Source organism: Mycetomoellerius zeteki, unplaced genomic scaffold, assembly GCF_001594055.1.
Source record: "Mycetomoellerius zeteki isolate Tzet28-1 unplaced genomic scaffold, Tzet1.0 scaffold94, whole genome shotgun sequence".
Taxonomy (NCBI): domain Eukaryota; kingdom Metazoa; phylum Arthropoda; class Insecta; order Hymenoptera; family Formicidae; genus Mycetomoellerius; species Mycetomoellerius zeteki.
This window is the reverse complement of record NW_017257979.1, coordinates 733,198-744,652: the sequence shown is the minus strand read 5'-3', so window position 1 is coordinate 744,652 and position 11,455 is coordinate 733,198. Positions and strand designations below refer to the sequence as shown.

Below are 11,455 nucleotides of genomic sequence, written 5' to 3'. Positions count from 1 at the left end.
CCGCTCTAATGATATTTATCAAACGTTATTTACCAAAGTTGACAAGTCTTTTTCGATGGTTAGTAAATTTAAGCCAATACATCTTCATTTACTCGTAATCCCATTAACACCAACGATACGCCGACGTAATATATCTTCATCCATCTATCCAGAATAACAGAAACTCAATAAATTACGACAATAAGCGTCCTTTATTTTAAACATAGATGAAAAATACAAATCTCATGTTTGGCTACAATTCACTAAATATTAAAAAAAAAACACTTCTATTCTACTTCTTTTTTATACAAAATATACCTAAATATAATTTGTCAAATTGTTAATACCATTTATCAATTAAATAAATTTTCACTTGAAAATCTATCAAATAGTAAAAGTAAATACGTTGACGTATTTGTAGAAAACTTGTGTGCACACGAAAATGGTTTACTTTACGTTGAAGTGGCAAAATCGTAATAAATGGATCGTTTTCATTTATTACAGGAAGATCTGTTTGCTTTCGAGATTCTTGGCGGATATCTTTATACGCACGCCGATCTCGGGAGCGGCTCCGTTAAAGTAAAATCATCAAAGACACGTGTGGATGATGGCACCTGGCACGACGTTGTCCTAAGAAGAGTTGAGAGAGAAATTCGAGTTACTGTCGACAGCAACATAGTCGAGTTTCGTACGCCAGGTAATGAAGAATATAGTCTTTTCTATCTGACCTTATCTTGTCAAAATACATATGAAAAAATTTTTTTAAATAGAAAACGTGTATGGTAATTATAATTGTATAAGAAGATAATATTGATATGAAAAAATAGTAGTAGTACTATTTCGTAATGTAGATTGTATTCTGCTGGGTAGATTTGAATTGGAGCAGCCACGCAACTGTCTACACCATGATCGCTGCGTATTTTGTATAGATATATATTTTCTTTTTCCAGAAAATTGTGATTAAATTCATATCCATAATGTTCTCAAATATTACTAAATCGGAAAATAATTAATAATATACAATATATTGTGTTAATAATAATTTTGATTGTGAAGACATCTCAGATGATACATGAAAAAATCAAATGATCTTGGATTAATAATTATTTATATCCAATTATCTTATAAAATTATATTTTCGGAAAAAGAACTAATATCGCTCTTAAAACGCAAACTGTACTATCGATAAATTATCGATGCCTATCGCAGGGTATTTATGCGTGCAATAGCAGTTTTTCAAAAAGAGCTATCTCACCATATACATAAAGTGTCTAACCCGGTCTGGCAGATAAGTGTCCTCGAGCGTGTAACTCTGAATTATGAGTGGCTCGGCTCGCTCAGCTCACCGTTTATGTCGGTGGACCGCGGTGTGTCCAGAATTTACTCACCGCACCGCGACTAAGTGATAAAGCACTACGTATGTACGGCCACAAACACGTAAACGATACCGCAAAAATGATAAAAAGAATTTCATTGAGACAGCAAGGATTCATATATTCTCCCGCAGATAACGGTGACTTAGCTTGCTGAAGATGTTACTGTGTAGTAGGTACTTACAGTCACTGACTTTTTTAAAGAAAAAAATTTAATGAACTTGAAAATCCAGTATATGATATCAATAGCAAGATAGGAAGATTGCTTAAAAAATAAAAATATTAATTAACAAATGATAAAACAAAAAAACTTTTAGTATACACTTTAATTTATTAATCTATATTTTATATAAAATAAAATATCTAAATCTTAATCCATAGAGTATTAGAAAGAACCATTATTTTTAATTATTAACTACACAAAAACAATAAGTGTTATGACATATGTATTTAGACAGAAAACGTTTATTTCAATTTAATCATAAAATCTATATAACGAGAAAGATATCCGATAAATCCAGGACATCAGCTTGTATATCCACGCATATTTCAAATGCAACAAATATGGTATGTGTATGTATACGCATATTCCCGTAATTGAAATAACATCGTATTTAGAAAAAAAGCATGCATTATACGACGATGATACATAGTTCACTTTTTCAATTACATATTTCAATAAAACATCTATCCGACTGAATTGAATAATTAAATTTTTTCTGTTCCATAAAATGCATATACACGCATATTTTAATATTTTTAACAATAACTTTCTGGTAACGTCAATTTTTGCCTGACCCGACTGACTGTCTAGAGTCATTAATTAACAGATAATAAATTGTTAACTACATTACATACAGAACAGTGTAGGACAGTAATACCTACCTTTTTTTTTTCTGAAATTTGCCGAGCGAAGGACTAAGTTATCCGTTTGTTTCCGCTTTTCTGTTAATTCTGCCGCTCATCAGCAACTTTTCTCTACACTCTATCCTTTTATGTTTTTCTCTCAATTTTTTTCATCCAGACTAATACGAATAATTTACTATTACCTACTACATGTTAAAAATCAAATTCAATAATATATTTTTATATTTAAAATAATCTTTTGAATCAAATATCAAGTTAGAAAATTTTTATGCTATTTTTTAGCAACAGCATTAATACGCCATAAAGGAATATTAAATTATTAATATTAAATAATAAAGGAATATGAAATTATTAGATATATAAAATATATATGTTAATTAAACACACATGTCCGATAACCTACTTTATTAATTGGTTTATTTGCCACGTTTTATTCATTACATAGTAGATTATATTGAATTTTGTTGTTTGAGGAAATTGTTCTGAAACGTAATAAATTTCTCCGTTTCTTTCTATCTATTTATTTATACATATATTTGTCTCTCTCTCTCTCTCTCTCTCTCTCTCTCTTTCTGTTCTCTCTCACCGAACATTCGCGAGATAAATTTACAACTTTAGTCAGACTGTCACCGTTTTCATCTTACCACGACTAGAGCCTGTCGCGGTTAGCCGAATTACACGGACGGTTAATTCTCCAACAAAACTCTCCTTTGAATCATACCAACGTACCTTGAAGCAATTCCGTCCTTGCGCCCTTGTAAAACCGCGAGCAAATAACGCGGATCACTGCTGAGCGTAGAAAAAGATCTTTGGCTTTCAAATTTCATACGAAATAATTTGTTTAACCGCGGTATAAAGGAAAACAAAATCTACATTCGCGAACAAGGGGAACAAATATAAGAAAAGGTATGTGGGGTGTAGATATGTCAGAAGTATTAAATTTTAGATTTATTGCTTTCTATATTATATCTATATTATTGTATATTTTTTCTTAAAGTATAAAAGTTTCAATATATCAAAATATATTGAAAATAAGTTTTAGACAATGATGTCAGAAAACATCGAAAACCCTAATTTATTTTACCCTCCAGAAAAGTTCGAGATCATTATTAATTAAACATCGATGTTTGTGTCACAGTGTATACATTTTTACAATTTATTAAATGCCAGTCTTAATTGATTTATCGTGCACGCTAAATATGAACGACATGCTACATAGATTGTTAGATTTTCGATAAATTTTTATTCATTATTTGCTCTGTTCCGATGATTATTGAAAATAATTAAAATTTTTCATACAAAGCTTCAAAAATTTTTGATTTTTTAAATTAATTTTTCTTAATTATAATTTATTCTATACTTTTTTAAGATTACGTCATATCGAATGATGCACAACAATTTACGTACTATTTTAAATATTTAAATAAATACATATACTTGTACATATATTAGATATTTAGATAAATTTCCAATTGTAATATATAAAAACTGTAATATAGTTTTCCAACATATATTAATAATGCAATTAATTTAATGGCAGGAGATTCCACGCAATTAGACTTGGATGGCTTGTTATATATCGGTGGTGTGGGCGCACCTTTTGCGCCTTTAACTGTTCCACCCGTTTTGTGGACGGGCGCCCTTCGACAAGGCTACGTGGGATGTATGAGAGATCTCGTCATTAATGGAAATCCAATAGACATCGCGGGATATGCGCAGCAACAAGATTCGGGTAAGCGAATTGAATTTTAATATTTATTCCTAAGATGATAAGGAAACCATCTCAAAAGATCTTAACCAAAAAAGAATAACGATTCGTAATCAATTTCGAAAAGTAGTACGGAATCTACGTAACAGTTATAAAATTATTTTTCTAGATTTTATTATTTATTATTTATCGATATTTAATTACAAATTTAATGTCTTTAAATCAATATAACACGTTTATTTGAGCAGAATGTAAGACAGATCTGAAATAACATAATTAAAGTAACAATTAAACCATAGTTACTGTTGAAACCAAATATTATTCTGTCCTATACGAGATAACCATGTTTGTTAACTATTTGTTACTAAAAACATCCTGCGGCGTGTGATACTACTAATATTTATACAGGGCGAGTGGAGATACAATTTTTTTATTATTGGAAAAAAGTAGGTTGTGCAATACGTCTGGTAAGGGTGATATTTAATTATTATATTTTTTTCCAATTTGCTGATCAAATATACGATCATATATATTTTTAATTATTATAATAATAAAAAAATGCGCTTTTGACAAAATGCATAAAAATTTTGCTAATTTCTATTGTTGAAACTTTTAAATAAAAAATAAATGAAAAATTAAATTATAAATATTATTGATATACTCTTGTTTGCATTAAGTTGATTAAATCTTTAATATAATATTTCACGATTGTGCATGTATTTTACAGGTGCAGTAAGACCCGCATGTCACATGCAAGCCTCGCATTGTTCTTCGAATCCGTGTATGCACCGTAGCATTTGCCTTGAAGGGTGGAATCGATTTCACTGCGATTGCACTAACACGTCTTTCACAGGACCTACCTGTGGCAAAGGTGAAAATATACTTATATTTAATTACGGTTTTTTCAAAGTGGTTCGATATTTCAAAACGAAAAGACAAGCCTCTGATATGTGTGCTTCTACAATAAATTATTTAGACTTAAAACTTAATCATTAAATAATCCGACAAGTTCAAGACAATTTATGTATCTTAAAGCTGAATGAGTTTCGCGAACATTTATAATTTATGAATTTTTAGTAACAAGTTATTGTGCTTCTTATTGCAGATGCGTCAACATTGCATCTGAATGGCACGCAACAAATGACGGCATTAATGCCGGAGGACTCCAGAACACAGGCGGAGGAAATTGTCGTGCGATTCAAAACGACGAGACCGCGCGGCCTTCTATTAGCGACTAGCTTTGAGAACAGCGCTGATCGCTTGCAGATTTATTTAGACGAGGGCAAGGCACATATGCTGATTCATATCGGAGACCGAGAAAAGGTAAGATTATTAAATTGCTCAGCTATATTATTTGCGAAATAAGGAAACTTATAGTTCTGAATCTCTATACATATTTATATTTCCTTGGAAGTGAAATACAATAGACTTTTAAATATCATTAAATACGTAAACTTTAAATACGATTTTGTTTGAATTAATTATTGTTTCATGTCTTTTCGACAAACTTCTCCGACTTTTAATTTAACATAATATTAGATCGGAATATATTGCCAGATTTTTTTTGTAAACGTTTTATTATAAATGTTATTTAAACAAATCTTATTATAAATACGGACGCGTTGTTGAAAAGATAAGATATTGGATTTATCTCGGACAAATTCGATCTACTTAACGTCAACGAGCATCCGCTCAGAAGTTAAGGGGCCTCGCGTGGTCCATGAGGATTTACATTCCCGAAGCATCTCCGATGCTGAGCGTCGTCCCGATATAGTTGACGTAGATCGTTCTCTCGTTGCGAACGACGTCATGACGTTAACTTAATACGTCACCCGCAGCAACATCCGCCAAGTAAACGGCTGGCGGCTCTCATCTCCATGTAACGGAATATTCTTTTTGACGGAAATGTTGGACGCATAAAACGTACTCTCGGCAATTGCTCCCGAAGTATAAGATGACGTGCAATGATTTTCACGCTTTGCTACATTAACTCCCTTTTAGCAATGTGATAGAAAAGATTTTATAACTAAATACAATATATTACCTACTTAACATTTAGGAACTTTTTACATTTTTTGAAAATAATGCTATTCTAGGATAGGAAAGATTGAGAAGACACAAAAATTTAATAAAATAAAATTATATGAAGTAAAATATTCAAGCATTTTTAATAACTGTCATGTTGAGTACATAGCAACTCCAAAAAAACTCTTTTTTATTATTATAAAATATCTTATTTCAGACACAATTAATGAATTTTCGTTAAATTTTTAAGAATTAGCAAGCGTATTATCTCAAGGTCGCGAGGAGCGTCTGTGCTGCTCCATCGATCGTTTTCCCGGGAGCCAAATGCATTTCTGAATGCATCCTGCAACCTCTCGTTCACGCAGTCTCCAACACTCCATTCCTCCCTTGTACCATCCGTATATACGTAGAAATACATAAGCAATTCTGCAATCGCGACGCTTTCGGTCGAACGAACAGTAAATCGGCCGATTCAATTTCGTAGCTATTTTATTAGATGATGCATAAATGTACAATTTATTTTTTTGTCTCTTTTTCTTTTGTTCTCTTACATTAGCCTTTACGAATACATATAATTCTCAAATATTATATTCTGAAATATTACATGTTATGTTTACCATTGATTTATTTAACAATAACAAGATACGGAAAAAAAGAATTGGATGCAGGTTTATATACATAATTATAATTTAAATATACATACAATTAATATAACACAAATTGTTTTTACACTGATAATTAAATTTCTAATTTGATAAAATTATATACCGAACATAATTCCGAATTCTGTCTCGAAATTATGGATCGTCTAAGCTAAGCGTTGAGGAGAATTAGTTGGGAAGCAGTGACCCAACTATGGCATTATTATTGTGGATATTAAATAGGTGTTGCGTTAATCTGGGATTAACAATCTTGGGTCGAAGTCATTTGGAACTCTCGTATCGCGCGTGAATGAAGAGCCAACGTGCAGATCTACAAGTACACGCGTATAAGCACGAGCGTACAAGGCGTACAGTAATTTACGGTAATGTTTCAATCTCTGTACCTACACGGACTCGTTAATTGGACGGAATAATTGATACGATAATGCGACGCTCGACGATTAGTCTACGGAAAACCAGATTTCCACGAAGTTCCTGGGAAGTTGGAGAACGTTTCAACGAAGATTTCTATCGCGGTGGCTTCGAACCGCGAGCTTTTCTCGACCGCGAGATTATCTGTGATTTTCGATAAATTATTAACTCTTTTTATTGGCGAGAGTATTGTATAAATTATAATGATAAAGTAAGTACTTCATTAATTGAGATATTATACTGTTACTTTTATTACAAAAAGAATTATTACATTTACTCAACTATTCTATTTTTCCATTCTATTATTTCAATTTTAATTACATTATTCAACTGTGCCTATTTAATCTGCGTTGAAAAAGAAGTAAAAAAAATTATAGGCGCATTGTTTGTGTCCCAGTTATTAAAGCAGTTATTTAGTGGTATAGTTGTTTTTAATAACATTGTACATAAATTTGAAAAATATACATGAAATGTACTCTGATGAAATCTTTCCTCAGTAATTTCATATAATTTTAAAAGTTATATAAATATATAACACACATATATTACAATGTTTTACATCACATAAAGTTAAATTTTCCACTTGATGCAGAGCTTGATTTTGTTTTAAATAAAGCTAGAAAAGTTTCGAAGAAAAGAATAACTCCATAAAAATACAATCCAGTTTATCAGATCAATTTATCATGTAACGCACATTTCGTTTTACTCACAAAAACTCCGATGAAAGTTAAAATTAATTTCTTCTGAATGGAAATTTGATAGTAAACTATTTTTAAACTTCTAGTGCGTACTAAATACAGATCATATATTTTTAGCGATTGACACGAATTGAATGATGAATTAGTACTTGTGATAATAATAATTTTCAACGGCAATAGCGGCAATGCATAGATGACGTTAGATGACAAACGTGCGTCAGGTGTCACACAACGAGTGATATCGTATATTGCAATGGAGGACTGTGCTAGATAGTGACGAGTTGCTTGGATTTATGAGACTTGACCAAATGACGGGCATCTCATAGAGGTGGTTTATCGATAGCGTTAAACCTATTGCTACACGACGCTGCAAAAATGCAATAAAAATTGGAAACCTCGCTACTCATACGCGTATCAACCGACTTTGTTTCAGTAAATTCTTAAAAAGTAAATAAAAAAAAACAAAATGAAAAAAGAGAAGAATTTTTTTTATACCAATATTATAATTATTAAATTTTATTCACAAAAATCTACAATTACTTTAAAAATTTTCTTATAAAATCGGTATAGTGCAATAAGGTACTTATGTTCGAAAAAGAAAAAGAAAAAAAAAGAGGAAGAAAGCTTTTAATTAAAGGATGCAATTAAGATTTAACAGATATTCTTTTATTTCAGTTATTGACAACTGGGCAAGGTCTTAATGATGACTTGTGGCATACGCTAAAATTCTCCAGACGATTCAATTTACTCAAATTCCAGATCGATGATGATACAGCAATACGAGGTATGTATATCTATAATGATAACACTATATGCAATAGCGACTGAAATATATATTCCAGAGAAACATATACGTTATTAAAGCCAACAAATTACATCGTTGTATACACAATGCGTATTTTCGTGGGACGAGATTTCAAAACTCATAAAGCGGTTTATTGATGCGGAACGTGCGTTTTGTATAGAGTGTTAAAATCATGGTAATATCGAGAAATGAATGATTTCGTGCAAGATAAATTGAAAATGTAAAATAATTTCTTTCACATGAAGCTTTATTTACGTATATAACTGCAAAATTAATGACGTCTGCCCCGTGCTATTTAAATTAATTTTAGTCTTGAATAAACGTTGGTATTTTTAAATTAAAAAAGCTCTTGCTACAAATCATTGAACATATTATTGGACGTATTTTCGACAGAATATGCATTTAATCCTTTGCATTTCTGTATCAATATTCTAAAATCTTCAAAACAAGTTGAACCAATGAAAATACGGCAATATTTATAATATAGTTTCATCGCTGAAATTAATTTATGAGATAGTGGAACGTAAAATGTGACAAAGTATTAGAAATTGAAAGAAAAGTCGATTAATTTAGACACGAACTACATTATTATGGGAACAGGACGCTGTGCAAAATGCAGCAAATTGTATGTCGGTACCAGATGCAAACAGTTGATTGGTTTCGTGCTGCTGCAGTGCAAGTGGCGTCTCTGATCGCAAGGTGTGAGAAATAGCGAGATGAAAAAGACGATTCTATTTCAGAACATTGACGAAAGAAAGAAAAACAGCAAGAAATAGAAAGTGCCAAAAGTATATCAATTTCCATGCATGAACAATATTTCTACATTAGGTATTAAGTTGAAACAAAAACTAGAAGTTTTGATTTTTTATTTATTATTGATTGTTAATTAACTTTTTATTTTTGTTGTAAATGATATTTTAAGATAATACATGGTTTAATAAACATTAAGAACAATAATTAATTGTTTTTTCAATAACATTACTTAAGATAGAAGAAGTCTATTTAATTGATGCTCTTACATGTTCACTCTAAATACGGATGATAGTAGCTTTGCTTTTATGGTAATCAATAGACCGTTTTCTCCTTTCTGCTAAAGCTTTTACACGCGGTTTAAAGTCGCCTCGTAATTAAACCTGAATTCTTAATGAGCGTAAAAGCGAATTATGCTTCGGGAAAATTAGAATTTCCATATTAACTTTTCATAGTATTATGATAGTTTAAAATACACTTCTCAATTTGGCGACAATAAATTGTAAGCGTAAAATGAAGCTAGTGCTTATTTGTACAAAGAATATCAAAGAACTCGTTTATTCTTTAAGCAAGAGACCGCTTTTACAATTGTGATTACAGCAAATACAATAAAGATAAAAAAAACTTTTATTATAGAGCTATTGATATGCTATCAGGATAGCGTAATGGGTTTTGCTTTAAAATACAACACAAATGGTCGTTTTATTACAAAATCAAAAGACTATTCATTCGAGATTGCTCTCTTATGCTTCATGCTTTTATTTTGCTTCCATTTTTTACTTTATGCTTTTACCATGCAGGATATGCTTTCTCTCTTTATCTTTCTCTTTTTCTCTTGTATCATGCTTTTACTTCAAAATAATTACTTCCTCTCCCATCTTTCGCAAAGTGCATTTGCTTCACTTTTTTTCCACATTGCAGTAAAAAGAAAATCTGCGTATATAAATCACTGTTTTAGACATTTAAAAATTCGATGCTTTATTTCAATTTTTAAAATTATATTTTGGGATCGTAAAGAAGAAGTTATTTTAAACCCGATTAACATTATTAAGTTTACGTAGTTCTAAAGCATGAGTTAAAACTGAATCTTAATAAGCAACAAAAAGAGCTTTTTTTTTGTTGAAAATGAATCTCTCTTTCCTATCTTGTGAATTACAGACTTCTCGTTTTTAGTCATTTATAACTTAAAGATTAAAATTATCTCCATCAAAGAAAAGTTAATTCAAAATTGATTATTAAACGTGCAATGAAGATAATGCACTTAGCATAAAATAATCTTGTATAAATCAATTTTACATTAATATGGCAAGTTAAATATCAAAAGAAGGTTATTATACGAGGCGCAGAGTAATTTCTTTTCTTAGCGATAAATCTTGGCGCATTGCAAATTTCGAAGGAGGAGAGTTTCCCTGTCATGACATTTCGAAGCGGTGGTACTTTACACGTCGCATCGATTGCACCAGCTCGAAGGATCCTTATACATCGTATATGCATGCGCATGTTCGAACTTCCAGCCGCAAGGCGAACCCACGCAAGGGAGCAATATCGTATTTCGAAATCCTTATTTAGCATAAATATGTGGCGGAATCTCCGCGGCGGAAGTCGCGAAGCCAGAAAAAAGTCGCAAAGAAATGCATAAAGAAAACACACATGGAAATATGAAAGCTAAAATCGACAGATATGTGGGAGGAATCGCGTTTAACACATCTTAGAATACGTTGTTCTCGTAGGTGTGATTAATCGCGATAATAGGTCTAATTGGCAATATTATAAAAGAGGATTAAAAGAAAGAAAAATTATTGACATAAATTCCAATATATTACTCGGAAGAGATATACACAGTTGAAAATTCGTGTTAAATTTAACATTTCACGTGCCCCGAATGGTTCATACAAATTTTTATATTAATAATAGCTCATTATGTTAGAAAGTAACACAAATATTTTTTTTATAAGAAATTATATTTGATTTTTCAGTATTGCTTTCCATTATTTTCTTCAATATTTGTCAATAGCTCGGAACAATTTTTAATCTTTAGTATCACCTTTACAGCCTTCAAAATATTCTTTAAAAAATTCTCTTACATGACGGCGTCAAAAATCTTATCAGACTGTCTGGCAGACTCTCTTATATTTTAGTCACCTCTGCAGCAGGTTCTCTTTTAGAAAAATAAAAAA

At 31.1% G+C, this 11,455-nt stretch overlaps 1 protein-coding gene across 1 annotated transcript in view; it reads left to right on the top strand.

Annotated features, from left to right (window-relative positions):
- LOC108730585 (neurexin-3) overlaps positions 1 to 11,455 on the top strand; it is a 132,837-nt gene that overhangs the window by 79,197 nt on the left and 42,185 nt on the right. The window contains exons 9-13 of the mRNA XM_018460361.1: positions 484 to 676; positions 3,760 to 3,951; positions 4,655 to 4,798; positions 5,033 to 5,250; positions 8,399 to 8,507. Coding sequence (XP_018315863.1) covers positions 484 to 676; positions 3,760 to 3,951; positions 4,655 to 4,798; positions 5,033 to 5,250; positions 8,399 to 8,507 — 856 coding nt within the window. The remainder of the gene's footprint in view (positions 1 to 483; positions 677 to 3,759; positions 3,952 to 4,654; positions 4,799 to 5,032; positions 5,251 to 8,398; positions 8,508 to 11,455) is intronic.